Source organism: Pristis pectinata, chromosome 1, assembly GCF_009764475.1.
Source record: "Pristis pectinata isolate sPriPec2 chromosome 1, sPriPec2.1.pri, whole genome shotgun sequence".
Classification (NCBI taxonomy): domain Eukaryota; kingdom Metazoa; phylum Chordata; class Chondrichthyes; order Rhinopristiformes; family Pristidae; genus Pristis; species Pristis pectinata.
Window position 1 is genome coordinate 31,049,150 of NC_067405.1, and position 21,767 is coordinate 31,070,916.

General features: G+C 38.0%; 1 protein-coding gene across 1 annotated transcript in view; it reads left to right on the forward strand.

Annotated features, from left to right (window-relative positions):
- The first annotated feature begins 5,117 nt into the window (after window positions 1-5,117).
- LOC127580749 (inactive dipeptidyl peptidase 10-like) overlaps window positions 5,118-21,767 on the forward strand; it is a 547,404-nt gene continuing 530,754 nt past the window's right edge. The window contains exon 1 of the mRNA XM_052034610.1: window positions 5,118-5,622. Within this exon, the coding sequence (XP_051890570.1) occupies window positions 5,563-5,622 (60 nt within the window). The 5' untranslated portion in view covers window positions 5,118-5,562. The remainder of the gene's footprint in view (window positions 5,623-21,767) is intronic.

Sequence of the window (21,767 nt, forward strand, 5' to 3'; positions counted from 1 at the left end):
AATTAAACTTAATAAAGTTAATTTGTTTAGTTCCTTTTGTGGCATTCTTTACTCCTTCTCTTGCTTGGATTATACTTTTGTTATGCCCTTTAGCCAGAGTAACCTTTTAATTAATGTAATGTACGTGAAAAATGAGTGAAACTCTCAACAGTCACCATTTAATAGAGGAAATCAAATAGTGACTTCTGGAGTATAAACTGCAGAAATCCAAATGCATTTCCATTCTTTTCCAAACAGTGTATTTTGCCCCAAATGCTTTCTTGTCCTAAAATACCTCTTCTATGATTGTCATAAAAATATTTCAAAATTCCACTCTTGGTTAAAATGATAAAAAATGTTTAAAATTTATTTTTCCTTCATCTCGTGTGTATGTTCCAATCTTTATTTTAGCCAAAATGTTGGCTAAAAATGTGGCTTTTCTTTAAACTTCCTGATTGGTTGTCTATGAGAATTTTTCAGTATGATTTGTATCACAACCTGCTTGATGCTGTCATTGTTCTTGGACACCTGAGGTCACCTAGTGCTAAACTTGCTGAAAAGTGGGAACTTAATGCCACAGAAATCACTTGATTTTGTACAAAACTTTCTTCAAGTCATTGGCAAGGATCATTGCTTCATCACTGACTGCAAAATGCAGGTCAGTATTTACTTTACATGCTGATATCTTGCAGATTATGAATGAACCAAGTGCTTAGATCATACACACTATTCCGGGAGCAAAAGGTAGCAGAATTTTGTCATGTAGTGCAATGTTTGTGTGCATCATGCAATGGATATTCATGATTCTTCAGCAAACTTTGTGAAATTTATCCATTAGTGGGTCCATGTGTACAACACATTAATGCACTAAGACGCCCAAATGTGAAATGTAATGTCTTTGGATGCGACTTCTAGGAAGCTCAAATGTGTTTACATAATCATGACAGGCACAGGCCATTCATGCAGAAACAGACATTCATAGAGTTATGCAGCATGAAAACAGGCCTTTTTGCCTAACTAGTCCAGGTCAAACATGTTGTCTACCTGAGCTCGTCCCATTTGCCTGCTTTTGGCCTATATCTTTCTAAACCTTTCCTATCCATGTACCCATCCAAATGTCTTTTAAATGTGGTAATTGTACCTGTGTCTACCACTTCCTCTGGCAGGTCATTCCACGTGCGCACCACCCCCTGTGTGGAAAAAGTTGCTCCTTGGGTCCCCTTTAAATCTTTCCCCTTTCACCTTAAATCTATGGCTTCCAGTTTTTGACTCCTCTACCGTGGAGAAAAAGACTATGAGCATTCATCTTATCTATACTAATGATTTTATGTACCTCTATAAGATCACTCCTCAGCCTCAGATGTTCCAGGGAAAAAACCCAGCCTATCCATTCTCTCCTTGTAACCCTCCAGTCCCAGTAACATCCTTGTGAATCTTTTCTGCACTCTTTCCAGCTTAATGACATCCTTCCTATAGCTAGATGACCAGAACTGCAAACAATATTCCACATGTAGTCTCAGCAATTACTTGTACAGTTGTAACATAATGTCCCAATTCTTTTTCTCAGTACCCTGAATGATGAAGGCAAGGGTGATAAACGCCACCTTCACCACCCTGTCTACTTGTGTCACCTCTTTCAGGGAACTATGTACTTGTACCCCTAGATGTCCCTGTTCTACAACACTCTCCAGGGCCCTGCCATTTACTTTCTAAGTCTTACCCTGGTTTAACTTGCCAAAATGCAACACTTTGCACTTGTCCAAGTTAAATTCCATCTGCCATTTCTTCGCCCACTTTCTCAGTTGATCTAGATCCTGTTGTACTCTTAGATAACTACCAATGTGAGGCCTATTTCAGGAATAATTTAAGAAGACCTGTTTGTGCAGGTCATAGCCATGGAGTTTGGCATTCAGAATCAATTGCTCATAGGTCTCCTTTATGTAAACAATTTTCCTCTCACCACAAATTTCCCTTAGACATTCCACTACTGCATCTTAGCTCACCATGACTCTCACGCCTATATCCCACTATCGCCGCTTAATTTGATCTCTCATATTCAATTGCACTCTGACCACTCCCCTGGCAATGAATCATGAACACCACCAAGCACTGAGGTTCTGATTTTTATGGTACCAAACTAATACGCTCACTCTTCCCTTTCACTACCTTGAGCTTCTCTCCACTTTAAGCGCTCACCTTGCAATCTGTATTTCATGACCTACCAGGCAAAGGGAATGAAAGAGGTGTGTATGAATGCATGCATCAACCTTTGGGACCAGCAGAATTTTGCAGTGGTGCACTTTTGCACAATACATGCATTACTCTGCACTGTGATACAATATTTCTCAGCCCTAGTGTGTCGTTAGAAGCTATCAGTGAAATTCCCCATTTAAAGTTTAATACTTCATTCAATACAAATAACAATTACTGTTTTAACTAAAGTACAATGGCTCAACATGCTGATCCCAGAGATGCCATTCTGCCTAAAGTGTAGCGTAGGAATAATAATAATGATGGTCCTGGTTGTTTAAAAATTGTAATCTCTCTACACTTTGGTCTGTGGGTTCCAGGTTCAAATGCAAGCAAGATTGATGGAATGAACTATCTGGAAATGTCACATTGTTCAATTAATTAATGCATCATCCCACAGTACTTATTCTGAAATTTGATCGCACAAATGAGCTTATGGCAGCGGAGACCTGATATAATTTTATAAAATTATGGGAGGCATTGATTGGGTAGACAATCAGAATCTTTTTCCCAAGTAGAAATGTCAAATACTAGAGCATATGCATTTAAGCTGAGGGGGGGGGGGGGGAGTTTAAAGGATATGTGCGGGGCAAGTATTTTATACAGAAAGTGGTAAGTGTCTGGAATGGGCTGCCAGGGGTAATGTGGAAATTAATGCAATAGTGGTGTTCAAGAGGCTTTTAGATAGACATATGAATATGTGGGAAATGGAGGAATATGGATCGTGTACAGGCAGAAGAGATTTGGTTTAATTTGTTATCATGTTCAGCACAGACATTGTGGGCTGAAGGGCCTGTTCTTGTGCTGTGCTGTTCTATGTAGCTTGGACGCCTGTATGTATAACATGGGGTCCACTAAGCATATTGAAGAATGTCCACCTTTAACAATAAATTTATAATTTTCAAATGTGAATATTCAGCTCTTGAATGCAATGGACTTCAGTGTAAACAAAAAATGAACATACTTTTTGTTAAAGGGACCATTTCTGCATGGCCCTTTATCTGGCAGTAAAGATTCTGCTTCTATCCTTGAATCTGGTCCAGAGACATCCTCTTTGAAGACATCTTCTTCTTTTCTCTGTGGTGCCCAACCAGTGTAGTGCCTTGGGCATCTGCCTAATAGCACCATGCTCTATCTGCCATTGAGGACACATGGTAACCATTCTTATCCCCTTACACTAATCACTTGAGGGAAAATCAACCCTGACATGGTCTTAATAGTTCAAGCTGTACCTACATTGCCAGCCCTCATTTTATGAGTGTCTACCATGACGGGAGATCAAAGGCCACATTACACTTTGTGTATGACTTTGGTCTCACTGTGCAAAATGTTTGTATGGTTATGCACATAAGACCCACAATCCCAATCATAAGTTTATTGAATACATTGGGCATTATAATATCGTTCCCCACAGCCTTAATCAAAACCAGCACAGATACCCTGCAGTGCATTGGCTTAAATTATGCACTAAAAAGCTACAAGGCCAAAACTTTCTCCAAGGCTGTTGATAAAGTTCAAGAAATGGATTCGTGAAATCCCTGACTCTTTTACCAGTTGTTGGTCAGAATACTAAAAATACTAATACCTTAATACTAAAAATCATTCACAACAGAAACATTGTTGACTCACACCAATGCAATAAATAAAGCTCCTCAGAAGGCCTTTTCTAGTCTAACGAGGGATCGTCAGCTTGAAATGCTGAATGTTTCTCTTTCCACAGATGCTGCTTGACCTGCTGAATGTTTCCAGCAGTCTCTGTTTACATGACCTGCAGTATTTTGCTTTCCCTCAGGATTGGTTTGTGTTGTTCCTTTAGCTGCGAGGGGTTAAACTGGAGGACCAAACCCTGAATTTAAAATTATCTCATCCCACCCTGGTAAGATGCTCATTGGAAATCTTTACAATCAAGTAGTGAACCGGACAGCACAACTGGGAGGATTTTTTTTTGTGTGAAGCAACTAACAAAATATACCACATTTTAAATAGACAAGAATACCCTTTTAAGTGATCAGATAATAATGATAATGCAGCACAAGGAAAAAATAACATCCCCTCTGCCTTATCAATTATTCAGAAATGAGAAACTTGTGCTGCAGTAATAAACGGATACTCCATTAAGCTCATTTGATTTCTTTTTTACAAATCTGGAACAAAATATTCTGTACATTTTATACGATTGATTTTACAGAGGGGTTTTGAAAGTTCTTAGTATTTATACAGATATGAATATTGGCATAGTAGTTGAAATCTCAAATTTTTAAGCCTGAATGCAGGTTTGTTTTGACATATGGGAAGATTTATAGTTACCAGACTTTAAAAAAAATACATCTTAAATACTCTATATTTATATACATATTCATAAAGCACTATGAATAGATTGAAGCTCATTAATAATATTACAAAGCCATCCATTCTTACATATCAAAAATACTGCAAACCTGTTTTGATTTGTCTTTAGTCACAGCATATTGACTGCCCTGCAAGGCTGTACTAACAACTCTCATGTATTTCCATGGAGATGTGTTAATTGATATTTTACTGTAGCCAGCTGTCTTTATGCAGTCACTATTTTAAGGTTTCATTATTTCTCACAAGCAGGCCATAATTAAAGAATACACATTGCAGTATAGTTGGCCACTATTTATTAAGGTTGTTAACTTGAATGAGGCAGTATTTGCATACTGACTGACAGACAAGGTTGCTAGGAAGGATCTGACTAATCACTAAGTGGCCTGCTTATTGCTGCTGCTTGATCATTGTTGCTCACAGGATAATTTTGTCTCCCCCTCCCTTTTCTTATTGGTAATGGTTTCTTCCAGCTGAGGGAGGGAAACTGAATTTGACATTTGATTTTCCTCCAGATGTGCTAATCAGTGGCAGTGAGCACTGCAGAAGAAAAGAGCAGAGAGCAGCAAGAGCATACCTGTCAGACTCTGTCATTTACTGGCATGGCAGCAAGGTTTTAAATGCTTGCAGTTGAGCTTGTGAGATCTGCTCTTGGCTTTGGCTTTATGTTCCTAAGTTGCTGGAGAATGTGAATTGCAGCACACAGGTGTGTTGGCACCTTGTCACCCAGACTGCCTAGTGCCTTGCCAGTTTCACAATTATTCTCCTTTTTATATTTGCTTCTTCATTATACCAGTTGTCCTGATAAAAGGGACTTACGGCAGCTTGGCAGGCCAGGCAGAGGGAACTTCAGGGGCTGCTCCTGCTTTGCTGTTATCTTCAGCTGCAGTTTTCCAGGCTTTCAACAAGGAGACCTGTCATGCATCAGCTGCCAAGTTAGGAGCCTAATACTGAACTGCGAGTGAGTAAGTGTGTCCAAAATCTACAATGACAGCCATGAAGGAGCAGCCTAACATGGGCAGGGGAAGCCAGCAGCAACAAGACCAGGTATTGGTCTCTTAAGACATGTTATTTTATATTTTTTCTACTTGCAGTTATAGCAGAACAATGTTAAATGTAATGATCTATGTAAGCTGGTATTTTGCCATAAGTATTTTTTTAAATATATACAACAGCAGATTTCAGACTTGCATTATTGAAATATGAATTCTCAAATACATTCTCCTTAAATGTGGGGAAAATTAGAACATTTGATTTGTTAATAATAATCCTTCAAGTTCAATCTTTATTTCCATAAACGTTTTATTCTGAAGAAGTTTCCAAGCAGCTTTTCAGTTTTTATTTAAATTGGAGCAAGGGGAATAAGCCACTTGCTTAACTCTAAGCTGCAGCGTTATGTTCTTTATACCATTTTTGAATTGCTTTGTGAGATGATACTGGTTATTTATGATCCTAAGACTGTGCTTTCAGCAACTATCAGCTGAAGCATAAACTGCAGTAGATAGAGCTACTGTGCAAGAACCTTCCTTTGCTTGCTTGCCAAGGTTACATTGGTATATGCCATACTTTTTTTTTAAAAAAAAGGAACCCGGTTCTCTGAACAGGGTGGAATGAATCCTTGAATTAGTATCTGGTATTGTTATAGCAAATAGTGATTGTAAAATTACAGTATCAACTCTCTGGTTATTGTGTATTTCATAGAACCGGAAGGAGGATGGGGTCTCACTGCTGTACCGATGCTCTGTATTCAGTGTATGTTATGCTGTAATTCACTTCTTGTCATTCAGTTTATCATGGGATTTACCACAATCTGGAAGTGGATTGGTTGAGATTACAAAATACTTCCCTGATTTCTAAGGGCTGAGGATGTGGAAAAACTAACTTTGTTCCATATAAATCTTTCAAATATTGAGTGTCTGCTATGGACTGAATTTGAATAAGGTTGCTATTTTACAGTAATCTGAATGTTAAATGTATTGTAGTTAGTGAAAGTGGCTATATTTACAGATAGATTGTTCCAGATCCTAATATTACTGTAAGGGCTAAGGTATTAGGAGGTGGTTTAATTAATGTAAAAATGAGCTACCCTAAACCAAAAATCTAGGTAACAGAGAATATGCTTGCCTCCAGTTTTGTTTGTGAATATACAGAAGAACATTAAGTTCTAGTTTTTGTGCATTTCCAGATGTTGCTTTTCTCTGTCAAATTATTTTATTTGTTTTGTTGTATCCATCTATGAACAACGTGATTCACAGTTGCAGCATATGTTAATATTCAAATAAGCTACCATAGTCGGGCTAGCAAAAATACAAGTGTCCATAGTGCATTTTGTTGAAATCTTAATGCAGTTATACAGATCAAAGTGTTAATGCTGTAAGCGGAGCACATTCTGTTTCTAATGCCACTCTCAAATGGAAATCACAAAATAATATTTTGAAGTATCCTCATAAATAAGGAAAGAAAATTCAACATGCAGATCTTGGAGAGTAATAAATTTTCATTGTGCTTATTTCATTACCTTGCACTGACATTGACAAATTTCAACAAACACTTCAGAATTAACTATTTTCGGATGACTCATGATTATATTCTGTATTATTTGATGCACTTATGTGAACACAAAGAAATGTAACATTGTTATAATGTAAGATGAATACTAACAGGTTTATTTAAATGGTGAATGCTGGATTACTCAATTTATTTCAAGGCAAAGTACCAATTTCTGACTCTCCAATTAACTCCTTGAAGACTGTCAGTAAATTAGGTTTATTTTATACAGTTTAAAAACAAAATAAACATTTTTTTTAGAGATTGTAGCAATTAACTTCTATATATGTTACATGTTTACCTTGTTCAGTATTCTCTATCATGATTTCTGCACATTTTATACTCGCTTAATGATAGATTGTGACAAAATGTTGTCAACAGCAACCAAGAAAATATTTTGTTTCAGAGTTGAGACATATCTTTATAGAATGAACAGAAATTGAAGAAGTTAGATGAGATTTAGTGCACTATTAAAAATTTAGATTTAGAAATGAAGGTTTCCATAAATATGTTACTTTTTGCTTTGCTTTACATAAGTACGCCAAGCAGTCAATCTACAGAAACTATTTTCTGAGGTATGGTTAGTCCATAGAAGCAAAGCTAATTAAGTTCTACTTTCTGTATGTAAAGGTGACTAAATTAATCCAAATTCTCTCGGAATTTAAAAGTTATTCTATACTTATTCCCATCATGTTGATTTTTCAGTAATGATCCATATTTTTTAGTTTGCTTCCTATTACTTTCATTTCATGACAATGATAATTAACAGGTTTACAAAGGTGGTGCGTTCATTTGTTGTATAGCAATTGCAATTAATGCACAGATGCCTGTGGTAATACCACCTCTGCAATTAGCTTAAACGATATACTTGGGTTTCTGATTCTTGCTCTTAAACTTTTATTTAAGAACTGCTCTGGAGTTTTTCATTTTCAGGCTTGATTGAAAATGATTAATAATTTAACTATGAATTTGATTACGTGTGCTTACAAAAATAAAATTATTTGTTCTCCCTCATCACCGAATGGTATAATGATCACAATGTTGATTAATAAAAGTGATTTAATTGGTATATTGGAAGAGTACAGCAATGGACATGATGATACCTAGTGAAAGACGGGCTAAAATAACCCAATCATTTGAAATTTTGTGCTCCATTTTGTGTTTGAAGCACTGAATTTCTGGATGTACAAAACTGCATTTGCATTATTGCTTTAAAAATCTGAAGTGATTCCTTAAAGGAGTGCTTAATGTTCTCAGTAATGCTTCTATAACTCTCACACAGCTCTCTAATATATGCATCATTTTTTTGTTTAAATCCTTTTGGATGTCTGCACTGCAGTGCTAGCATGGGGTTGCATGGGTTTGCACAGAGAGTACGGTGAACTAAATTAGGCATTGTACCAAGGATTTTGATAGGAAAACATGATATTGCAATGATAAAATGATAGATCACATTTGGGAATTTTAGGAAATGAGGGATTAAATAGCATAATCTTAGCATATCATATGTGTTTTCAGTTATTAAATCAAACTCCAATGGCAGGGATTCTAAAGTATTAAAATCTGCAACACATCCTTTACGGGGGGGGGGGGGGGTGGGGGGGGGGAGCCTGTAACATGATTTATCTTAGAGACATTTAAAGCTACTCTGCCCCGCAGTGGTCATTTTTCTTAACCAATATATTATAACCAGTACTTGCCCATTAGTATTTATGTGACAAGTATTTCTGTAAAAGTCATTACCATTTCCATGATTGTTCCTTTGAAATGTTGGTATCCAGCCGCTTCTGATTCAAATCATTTACTCTATTTCGCTTAATTCACTCTGCTGGTCATAAAAATAACACATACAGTATAAATTGCTCCAAGTGAAAACTACGCTTCCTGTACAATTAATAAATCAAGTAAATTCATTGCCCAGAATTATGTTTTCACTACCCAGATTGGTAAAGATACTGTATAGTACAAGAGATAAATCTGGGGTTCACTATGGGCATGATGTCTTTCTATTGTCTACACCTGAATCATGGAAAATGGTATTTCAAGATTTAACATACTTGAATGGGATCAGATTTGTGCGAGTTTTTTTGTTTGACATTGTGATGTGGATGATCTCAATGATATGCTCCATATAGAAGTGGTAGCAGAGAACTCAGTATGTTTTCTTTAAGCCACAAAAGCCAATAAGCATGTGTGGACATGAAACCCTCTGCCTAAGGCAGGATGCATTTTTATTAACTTCTTGTGCTCCTAATGTTTGTCAATTGGAGTTCAGAGAGGAATGAATGTGCTTTTATCTTAAAATTAAAAAATTATTTTCAACAATAAAATAGGGAATAGTGGCTTAGATACAATAGCAGGTGAATCTACTATGCAAAGTTCATCTTTTGAATTATTTACATCTGAGATATGATGTTCATTAGTTGATATGTAAATTAAATGCCATTACTTAGATGGTGTAGCATGAAGTTTTCAAGCTAGTTCAGATCTCATCACTGGAATGATAATCACCATATAATTTATACCAGGGCTGTATAGCTTGGTGCTGTGCTATTGTTCTTCTCATACTGGCCACTAGAGTAATTCATTTTTAATCTTAAAATCCTCACATCTAAAGAAAAGTAATGGATAAGACTGTCAAAGGTATGACTGTCAATGGATTTGCCGAGCATCTGTATTCCTAATATATTATCATATACCATGAGACAATTAAAACAACAGGGACTAAAACAGGTTTCAATGGATCTTGTCAAGGTTAAAAATGCAAAGGTACCTTAGTACTTTATTTAGTTCTGGCTTATCGGAATTAGTGTGCCGAAGTAGTGAACTAATCAATACCACTTTTTAATCACCTCACTTTCAGCCCATTGTGTTCTCCATTTAAATAATAAGATTTAACTAATTTATAGTATTCTGATTACCAAGCAATGCTTTGTCCCCCCTCCCGTTTGACAGTCCTGACTAATTAGTATCATTGTTATCAATAAATCAAGTTATTGTTTAATTCCTTTTGTATTAGTCCTTTTGTCATTATATCCAGTCATGAATTTAAACAGATGGCACATCTTAATACCTTAAAAAAAAGTAGATATTGAATTAAAATAAATCAGTAAATCAAAAGAAATATTGAAGAAGCTTGCCTTTTTTTAAAAAAAAGTAACTTAAGGAAATGAGAGAGAGCTGTGGGAATGCTTTTTATACAATATCCAATTAAGGGCGTGTTTTCTTTGTGATGTTGAAAGGCCATTTGGGATCTGCAAATATCTTGCAAATCAGCTTTGCTACATTTTTCTATATGAAGCCTGTTCTGCAGTGGATCATAAGGGATTTGCAGCATTTCTACACTGAGGCAGAAAAATACCAAATTCTCTTATCCTTGAACTCTACCACCACCATCCCTACCTACCTGGTCCTCCTCCCCCCCCCCACCCTCCCCATTCCTCCTGAGATTATTTTATGTCTTAATTTGGAGATAATCAATTATAACAGTTTCAGTCTGTCATAAGGCATTGTCACATGTGAATACAATTGCTTATTAATAAATTGCCTACCTAAGCCACCCTAGCTGTTCTTCAACAGGCAGCCCTGATGGCCTAGGGATGTTTCTCAGGGACATTTCTATGTCAGTTTTGATCTTGCATGGTTCATAATTGTGACTTCAGAAGATCATAACCACAAAAAATTCTCTTGCACAGTTTTCTGATGAAGAGAATACTTTACTCTAGGGATTTACAATTCATTTCATAATTTGTGCAATTGCAACCTGTGGAAAACCAATACTCTTTACTTAAACTAATGGATTGTTAACATCATCCTGTCAGTCCAATAAATTTGGAATAAAAACAAAAATACTTGGGTATCAGGTAACAGTGCCAGGAGAAATGAGTTAACATTTCAAGTCTGTCTTTGCATCAGAGCATAAATAATTTTGGGTGGTTGTGGGCTGTATCATTGTAACTCATTGACGAGGGGTACATATTAATGTATTCTGCATTCTGATAGAAACTTGCAACTGCAGTGATGTAACTACAGTAGAGCTTGTGATGTTTGTTGTGCATCACTGAAAAAGCACCAGCTTAACTTAACAGGTGGACATAGGACATTTCATCTCACTTGTAAATAGTGTTGTGTGCAATATAACCACTACGGGAAGTGAAAATGAGTTTGCAATATCCATTGGATATAGAGGAAATGGCATGTATTTAGGAATTAATGTTATGAGTCAACAGGCACTAGCACCTATGCTCTCTTAACAATGCAAAGTAGCCTCCGGAACTGCAAAATACTGTGCATGTCCCTGCCTTAGACTATAGTATAACTCTGCTCTTGGCAGCAGCTGTAATTTGTACACCGTGACTGCCAGCCTTGTGTCAATAGTGCAGTGTAATTGCAGTCTTGGCTGTACTGCAGGTGAAGTATAATTAAGTTTGGATGTGTTTGCACAGCAAGTGCAGATTTAACTTTACCTAAGGTGCTACAGGACAGAGAGAAAAAATATGATATAACATTGGACCGATTAGGCATTGTACCGAAATCTGTTATGCAAAAAGGATAGGATGAAGTTTAATTTGTGGTGTAATGATCATAAATGGACATTGTCAATAAGGTTATTGCTCAAATTATTTTTTTTATGTTATTGTTAGTAACATTTCAGTTCTTATTTAAAATAGACCCAGGTAAGGGCAATGTACACCAGAATAATTATTGTTCCTTAGAATTAGCTATTATTAGTTTTATTACCTCCACCAATTTTGCTGACTATCCAATTAAGAGATATAAAGGAAGTGGAAAATAGTGCGAAGAACCTATATAATAATTATTATGGGAAAATACAATGGGTTGGCATAAAACCTGCAGCATCAACTTTTTGGTTTACAGCAGACCTTAGATTCAGTTTTAAAGTTCTTCTATGCTTCCGTCAGGACAATTCAAATAACTGTGAACAATTAAAACCCAAGGCAATAATTAAATATTTCAACATTAGATTCCCTATTATAGAACATAATTAGTTCCTATTTTGCCATTAAAGTTGAATACTGGTTCCTAATATGGAAGATGAGTCACAAAGAATTGAACAATAGTTGAGTAATTTGGTGTTCATTTCTTTCATAGGATGATTGGATGTGCTATTTCTAAAGTTTCTTGGAAAGTCCTGATCTTGAATACATACATCTTTCTCCAATCTAGTTGTCTTAAAATACTGCTAATTACATTGATATATGGAGAGCAACTGCCGATATTTTAAAACACTTTGTGTCATTCTACATATTTTTGATTGTATTCTTGTATTCATAGACCCTTTAAACATTAATCGGCCATGCAAACACTTCAGGACAGAAACTGGCAAATACACGAGATATTCAAACAGAAAAAATGGTGGTGAATCACTTGTTTGTTCACTGAGGCTGAGATACTTCTCCACTTCAGTCAAAGGAAATTAAGATAAGCCTAATGACAGATAGCTAACCTGATATGCCACTTTGTAGGCTCCTCTGAAGTTATAAGTTGGCCCCAGAGTAATGAATGTTCCATCCTATTTTGCTCCAGCTGTGCGTCTAAACTAATAACTCTGGAAAGTCTGTGTGTTCAATTCCCAAATACACTGAACAAGATTTCAATTTTGTACAAATGATTTAGATTTTTCAGGGATACTGTGCTTCAAGCTACAAGGCAAGAGACTTTGGCAGATTTTGGTCTGGACTTGATTATGGTAGACAGCACCAAGTGCAAGGAATTAAAGTACTGAAGTCACTGGATGCATTCCCACAGGCAGCTTGCCCAGCTAAAGAGTATCAGTACCAGGTTGCTTGTATTGCTGACAATAACCCATTGGAAGGTCTGATCTGTCGATGGGAGCACTTCAACTGTGGACAGCCATTTTGTTTGTATTTCAAACGAAAACAAACATAATCACTATTTAGGGTCAGTTATATTTCTGAGCGAAATCTGAAAGGATCTGTCACAGACAAGAGATTACAAATATACATAATTTACATGTTTCAGTGGCCTAATGCAGATTTGGGTAACTAGCCAGCATGTTTGAATAAATAGTTCCCCCATAATGTTTGCAGGAAGGTAAAATCTGAAAAGATTGGAGGAAGTCTTTCACTAAAAAGCTGGTATAAGGTATACCTATTTTACTAGCTGAAAAGCAAACAGAACAAATTTTACCCATTGTTTGGCTTTAGATACTTTACATCATACATACTGGTTTGGGGGAGGAATTACAGTAGTATCCCAAAGGGAATGACAGATTTTACATTCATATCAACAACAATTCCCTTATTATCAGCAACCTTTGTCTAATCCACACCTATGGAGCTACAATATAGCCATATAACATTCTGTCCTTTTTAATGCATGCTATTAGATTTCTTTCTTGCTGATACCATTAGTCCTATTGCTAGAATAGAAAAAAAAAGTTGATTGTATAGAGATGTATGCAGAAAAAATGTTATATTTGGAATTTGTTATGGTGAAATGATGTCAGATATTTGAATGAATCTTGATGAATAATGAACATGGGTACAATAACTACTAGTTATGCTTCCATATTTCAAAAATATAATAGGAAATTTCATTTCCATTTTTTCATTACTCAAAAGTTAAATGACAAATTTAAGAACTTTCAGTTACAGCAACATAGGAATAAGTTAGTAAAAATAGATGTTCTAAGTAATCTTCCTTCAGAAATTAGCTTCTTGTAACCCTTTCCATCTCAATATCCAGAATGGAAATGGCTTTTGTAAACATTTTGTATGTGACAATTTGATTGGAAGTATAGGTATGGGAGCAAAGTGGCTAAGTTCTTAACTAGCCACTTTGACTAGTTCTTGACTAGTGTCTGGAGGCTTGGTCCATGTATTTGGAGATGCAAGTTTCAATTCCTCAGTTTTGCCTTGGTGGGAATCAAATTAAATAATTCAAATCTGGAGTTTCAGGAAATTTGCTAGGATGAGTAAACATAACTATGAAACTACCAGGCCATTGCAAAGAACCATTTGGGTCACACATGTCCTCCAGGAATGGAAACTTAGCACCCTAACCTGCTGACCTACATGTGACGAGAACACTAATATGATTAGTGTTCTTTAGAACACTCCCATTCTTCTAAATTCTCGTGTTTATTTCTAAACTATTCAGCCTTTTGTTATCAACCCAGTGAACCTCCTCTCCAATGGATGTACAGCCTTGCTTAAATGTGGAAATCAAAACTATGCTGTGCTCCAGGTGTGATAAATTTGCATCCAAATGCCTTACTTTTATACTCCCTCTTCCCCTTGCAATAAATCCAACATTCTAACTACTTGCTGTACCTGCATGCCATGTTTTTGTGTATCCACAACATTTTGTTGCCTTCCTTCATTTGAATAATACTTTGTTTTTGTTTTTCCTTCCAATGTGGATAACGTGCTATATTCCCATGTTATTCTTTATCTGTCAACATCATCCCCACTCACTTTATCTATACCCCATTGCAGGTTTTTATGACCACTTTATAACTTGCTCACCTACCATCTTTATATAATCAGCAAATTTGGCGACTATGCACTTAGTCCCTTAATCCAAGTCATTAATATAGATTGTAAATTGTAGTTGAGGTCCCAGCACTCATCTCTCTGATACTCCGCTATTTACTGATAGCCAATCTAAAAGTGATCCATTTACCCTGATTTTCTCTTGTTGAGACCATTATATTACTACTGATCCCATGCACTTTTCTTCTGTGCATTTTTCTTTCATATGGCACTTCATCACGTGTCTTCTGGAAATCCAAATATGCTTCGTCTTTATCTACTGCTTTTTTCCCCACCACGGTGAGTGATAGGGCCCTGGGGAATGTTGTAGAACAGAGGTAGCAAGAAGTACAAGTACATAGTTCCCTGAAAGTGACATCACAGGTAGACAGGGTGGTGAAGAAGGTGTTTGGTATGTGGACCTTCATCAGTCAAGGCACTGAGTATAGAAGTTGGGATGTCATATTGCAGTTGTACAAGATGTTGGTGAGGCTGCACCTGGAGTATTATGTAGAGTTTTGGTTTGCCTTTTTATAGGAAAGACATCAGTAAGCCAAAAAGAGTGCAAAGAAGATTTACGAGAATGTGCCAGGACTCGAGGCCCTGAGTTATAGGGAGAGGTTGGATAGGCTGGGACTTTATTCCTTGTTGCAAAGGAGACTGAGAGGTGACCTTATAGAGGTGTATAAAATCACGAGGGGTATAGATGGGGAGAATTCACACAGTCTTTTTCCCAGGGAAAATGAATCAAAGGCTAGAGGCCATAGGTTTAAGGTGAGAGGGAAAAGATTTAATAGGGACCTGAGGGGCGGCAACTTAGCACAGAAGGTGGCGCGTATGTGGAACGAGCTGCCAGAGGAGGTGGTTGAGGCAGGTTCAATAACAACATTTAAAAGATACTTGGACAGGTAAATAGATAGGAAAGGGTTAGAGGAATATGGGCCAAATGTGGGCAAATGGGACAAGCTTAGATGCATATGTGGGGTACAAAGGCCATTGAGTCCAACTTCTCTTTTCCATAATGTGCTCCACAAAGCCCTCCACCAACCCCCCCCCCAAACTTCATCTAATCCTTTTTCTCTCATATGCTTCTCTGGTTTCATGCTATGTTCCACAGTTAACCTTTGTAGGGCAGGCACTGTAGTGTAGTGTTTAGTACATTGCTATTAAAGCACCAGAGACCTGGGTTCAATTCCGGCCGTTGTCTGTAAGGAGTTTGTACATTCCCCCCGTGTCTGCGTGGGTTTCCTCCAGGTGCTCCAGTTTCCTCCCACATTCCAAAGACGTACGGGTTAGGAAGTTGTAGGCATGCTATGTTGGTGCCGGAAGCGTGGTGACACTTGCGGGCTGCCTGCAGAACACTCTATGCAAAAAGATGCATTTCACTGTGTGTTTCAATGTACATGTGACTAATAGAGATATCTTATTTTATGTTAGTTTTACATTCCATATTCTCCCCATTCCTGTACATATTCTCCAAAATTCCCTGATTATTTTAGTCTTATATTTATGACCTTTGGCTTTGGATACCCCACAAATGAAAATGCTTTCTTTAGGTTTAACTTACCAAATCCTTGTGTTACCCTGCATGCTTCTGCCATTCAGTTCTCAGCCTTTCTTCCTCTGAGGGAAGAGCATCAGGCTGTTCAGTCTTTGAGGATGCTGTCTCCAAGTCACCATTGAAATGCAGTCAAGATTCAGTCCACGGTGTTGCTGCTCTTCCTGGTCCATCCTCAAAGCCCAGCAGCTGTATTAGAGCTGCTCTATTAAGCTTTTGGTCTATTGATGTACGTGCCAGACTGCTTGTCTTTGTGATTTGCCAATAGCTTGATGTCCTTGTAGGTTGGCCTCAGGCCTGTATCTCGGCAGCCTGCTGCTCTGTTGTTGCCAAACTGTTATTTACTTAACAATTCCTTTTTTCAGCTTTTTGTTCAGTTCCCCTGACTTCCCATAAGCAGCAAAACAGGCAGCCACTAGGAAGTATTGTCATTAAATAGAAAGGTCACTATTGCACTATTAGTGTCCGGCAAACTTTATAAAGTTGTTCTATACTTTACCAATACAGCTACAAGTGAAAATATCTTTAAAACTGGCACTGAATATGAATCATTTCATTTTTCCTTCCAAAAGTGATTGTGTATTTGTCCAAAAAAATGTCTGCCTTTCAATTCTTATTTGTTTACCAAAAAAGAAATAATGAAAAAAAGTTAATATACAAAAACAACGTTAGAAATGGTAAAAATTTCAGAAAGTTGCAGTGAGTTGTTCTTCTAAGTATAAGCAACAGCACGTTGTTAAAGCTCAACACACAATATGTGAATGTAATGGCCAAAGTGACCTTTGAGCTCATCCAAAATGTAAAAAAAAGTTCAAATGTAGTTAAAAAAAAAATTGGTCCTTTGCTAATACAGGTCAGGAAAACTAATTAAAAGAAAAAAAATAATGATCTAGCAGAGTGCTCAAAAATCAAATCAGCAACTCTGTTTGGGGATTAGTTGTCCCCAAGTGTTTTGTGATAATTTTCCAGAAGGGCCCATGGTTTCAAGCAATGTGACCTAGAAATGTCAGAATGTCAGTTCTTATTTGTTTCAATCAGTTAAATTCTAGTATGCACTGTGGCAAGAGAAAGATGGATGGGATGAACCTCGGTATGAACGCTCTGCCAATAAGTTTAACCAGTGCATCAGAATCAAACTTACTATCACTGACTTGTATGACATGAAATTTGTTGTTTTGTGGCAGCAGTACAGTGCAAAGACATAAAATTACTATAAATTACAAAAATAAGTAGCTCAAAAAAAGGAATAATGAGGTAGTGTTCATGGACTGTTCAGAAATCTGATGGCGGAGGTGAAGAAGTTGTTTCTGAATCATTGAGTGTGGGTCTTCAGGCTCCTTTACCTCCTCCCCAATGGTAGTAACAAGAAGAGGGCATGTCCTGGATGGTGTGGGTCTTTAGTGATGGATGCTGCCTTCATGAGGCGCTGCCTTCATGAGGCACCACCTCTTGAAGATGTCCTCCATGTTGGGGAGGGTTGTGGCTGTGATGGAGCTGGCTAAGTCTACAACTGTCTGCAGCCTCTTGCGTTCCTGTGCATTGGAGCCTCCATACCAGGCTGTGATGCAACCAGTCAGAATGCTTTCCACCGTACATCTATAGAGATTTGCAAGAGTCTTTGTTGACATACCAAATCTCCTCATGAAGCAGAGCTGCTGGCATGCCTTCTTTGTGTTTGCATCAATGTGTTTGGCCCAGGATAGATCCTCAGAGATGTTCACACCCAGGAACTTGAAGCTGTTTACCCTTTTCACTGCTGATCCTTCAATGAGGACTGGTGTGTTTTCTCCCTCCTCCATCCTTCCTGAAGTCCACAATCAATTCCTTGATCTTGTTGATGCTGAGTGCGAAGTGGTTGTTGCGACACCACTCAACCAGCTGATCTATCTCACTCCTGTATGCCCCCTCATCGCCATCTGAGATTCTACAAACAACAGTGGTGTCATCAGCAAATTGATAGATGGCATTTGATCTGTGCCTAGCCACACAGTCATGAATGTAGAGAGAGTAGAGCAGTGGGCTAAGCACGCATCCTTGAGATGTTCCTGTTTCAATTGTTAGTAATTGACCCCACCCACCCGGGACATTCTCTCTTCTCTCCTCTTCCATCAGGTAGAAGATACAGGTGCCTGAGGGCACGTACCACCAGACTTAAGGACAGCTTCTACCCGACTGTGATAAGACTATTGAACGGTTCCCTTATACAATGAGATGGACTATGACCTCACGATCTACCTTGTTGTGACCTTGCACTTTATTGCACTGCACTTTGTCTGTAGCTGTGACACTTTACTCTGTACTGTTATTGTTTTTACTTGTACTACATCAATGCACTTTGTACTAACTCAATGTAACTACACTGTGTAATGAATTGACCTGTACGATCGGTTTGTAAGACAAACTTTTCACTGTACCTCAGTACAAGTGACAATAATAAACCAATACCAATAAGGGGGAGATGTTATTACCAGTCTGCACTGACAGTGGACATTGGGAAGTTGAGGATCCAGTTGCAGAGAGAGGCACAGAGGCCTTGAAGTTTGGTGATTAGTATTGAAGGGGATGATGGTGCTGAATGCCGAGCTGTATTCAATAAACAGCAGCCTGACTTATGTCTTGAGGTTGTCTAGATACTTCAAAGCAGAGTGAAGAGCTAGTGAAATTGCATCTGCTGTAGACCTGTTGTGGTGGGAGGCAAATAGCAGCGGGTCCAGGTCCTTGCTCAGACAGGAGTTAATTCTAGCCATAACCAACCTCTCAAAGCACTTCATTACAGTAGATTTGAGTGTTACTGGACAATAGCCATTGAGATAGCTCACCCTGCTCTTCTTGGGGACTGATATGATTGCTGCCCTTTTGAAGCAGGTAGGAACCTCAGACTGCAGCAGTGAAGATGTCCTTGAGCACTACAGCCAGTTGGTCAGCACAGATTTTCAGTACCCAGCCAGGTACACCATCAGGGCCTGATGCCTTGCGAGAGTTCACTGTCTTGAAGGATGTTCTGACATTGGCCTTTGAAACAGAGCACAAGGTCGTCAGATGCTGTGGGGAGAGTGTTATTCTCCCTTACAAAGTGTACATAAAAGCCATCGAGCTTATTGGGGAGTGAAGCATCACTGTTGTTTACACTGTTAGGTTTTGCCTTATGCTGTTAGGTTTGACCTTACACCCCTGCCATGTGGTAGGGTTATAGTTTTGGTATCAAGGAGACAGCAGGATTAAACATTAGAGAATGGCAGTAAGATTTTGAGTGTTAAAAGAAACTAGAACAGGCAGACATTAAGCAGGAAAATGCAGCCTGCTTGATTGGCATCCCATCCAAGTGCACAACCCCACTCACAACTACTGGTGCACAATAGCTGCATTTGTACCATCATTAGGGTGGCTGAATTTGGAGAATTGTGCCCAAATCCATCAAGCTGTAGCCTGACATAAACACGGGAAATTGAAAATAGTCTGTTATAAAAACAGAACAGATGACAGGTAATCAACTTGAAAATTTGACCTTGTTTCTCCCTCTGTGGATGCTGCCTGATGCAATGAGCATCTCCAGCATTTTGTGTTTTTGTTTCTGCCAGCATCTGCAATTTTTTTTGTTTGCTTTTAGAAGAAACTGACACAGTTATATTCATAGAATCACACCTTGCAGGACGTCCTATCCCACTCCGCAGGGGTATCCAGCATAACAGGCCTACTGGAGAGGACAGCGCAAGGGTACATAGTTGGGAGTAAGTTGTCCTGGGAGTCAGAATGAGAATCAGGTTTACTATCACTGACTTGTATGCCATGAAAATTGTTGTTTTGCGGCAGCAGTACAGTGTAAAGACAGGAAGTTGCCATAAGTTACAAAATAGTGCAAAATAAAAGAATAATGAGGTAGTGTTCATGGACCATTCAGAAATCTGATGGCAGAGGGGAAGAAGCTGTTCCTGAATCATTGAGTGTGGGTCTACAGGCTCCTATACCTCCTCCCTAGTAACAAGAAGAAGGCATGTCCCAGATGGTGAGGGTCATTAGTGATGTCCTTAGTCCTCATCATTGTCACCAGATCCAGTGAAGTCTCATGGCCTCGTCAAAGGTGGCCAGGGAACCTCTTCCTGATTATCATACTCCTCCAAGTGAACAATGTTTGGAAGAAGCACCAAAAGCAGAAAGAATACTGAAGGACCCCATGTAGAATACAAAGGAGGTCAAGGAAAATATTAATCTCTGAGAAGAGGTGGTTGTCCTATCATGAATGGCTGAAAAAAATGTAGACTTGCTTTCTTTTGGAGTTTAGAGGAAAAGGAGTGATTTTATTGAAACATACAAGACCTTGAGGGATATGACATGGTAAATGTTGAGATATTTTCACGAGTAGGACAGCCTTGCACAAGCGGACATGGTTACAAGATAAGGGGAATCTGATTAAAACTGACATGTGTAAGACTTTCTTCTCACAGGGAGTGGTGAATCTCTGAAATTCATTTCCCTGGAGGGTTATGAAGACGAGGTATTTAAAGTGGAAGAAAATATTTTTTTTTGAAAAATCAGGTACTTGAGGGTTATGTAGGTCTGGCACAGAAGAGATGTGATCTGGTCGAGATCAGTCATGATTTTATTGAATGGCGGGCAGGCTTGAAGTGCCAGGTGGCTGACTCCCACTTTTTTGTGTTCTTATGCCTTGGAAGTACATTGCCATTCTTTTTGTCCTATAGTGTCTAAATCCTGGAAATCCCAGTAGCACAGTAGGGATATCAAAGTCCAAAGGCTTTTTTTTAAAAAAAGAATAATTACGGGTAACCAAACGTTGGATGGGGTTAGTTTCGGGACCAGAAGCTGACATTGTCTTGCGGAGGCAGAGGGTGGGACTAGGTACGATACTAAATAGGATTCAGCTGATATGTTACAATTGTTCCATTGGTGAGAATTAAAAAATGTTATCTGTACCCAAAATTGAGAAGTCATCCAGACCAGATGGGATGCACACAGTGCTACTGAGGAATGTGGGTGTGGAAATTGTGAAAAAAAATCAGGGGTTATAAATGTTATTTTCTTTTCACTAAAAATGGAGAAGAGTAAATCTAGCAGATACATTTCAGCCACCCCAATACTACCATCAGCCAGAATCATACTCAAGCTGAACTAACCCAATATCCTTCCAACAGCCATTTCCCTGTTCAATGTTTGTGACAATGAGAGATATTTAGAAATTGTTGAAATAATTTTAAGTTGTTTACATTTATTTAAAAGCAGTTAACATGTAAATCAATTAAAACATTAATATTAATTAAAATTTTTAGCTGTAGTTGTTAATGAACGTTCCATTGTTGATGAATGTCCAATGGAATGAATGGCATTGTGCTAGATATGCCAGCTGAAGAGAAGTATGAGTGTTTCTGACCCTCTGCTCAGTAGGATCAGGAGCTAACCATTTGTATGTGGGTATCCATTTAAGACTAAATGAAGAAGAATTTCTTCTTTCGGTGGTTGAGTCTTTGCAACTCCTTGCTACAGCTGTGAGGGCAGAATCAGGAGGTATATTTATTGCCGATTTAGATAAATTTCTTATCAGTAAGGGAATCAAGACC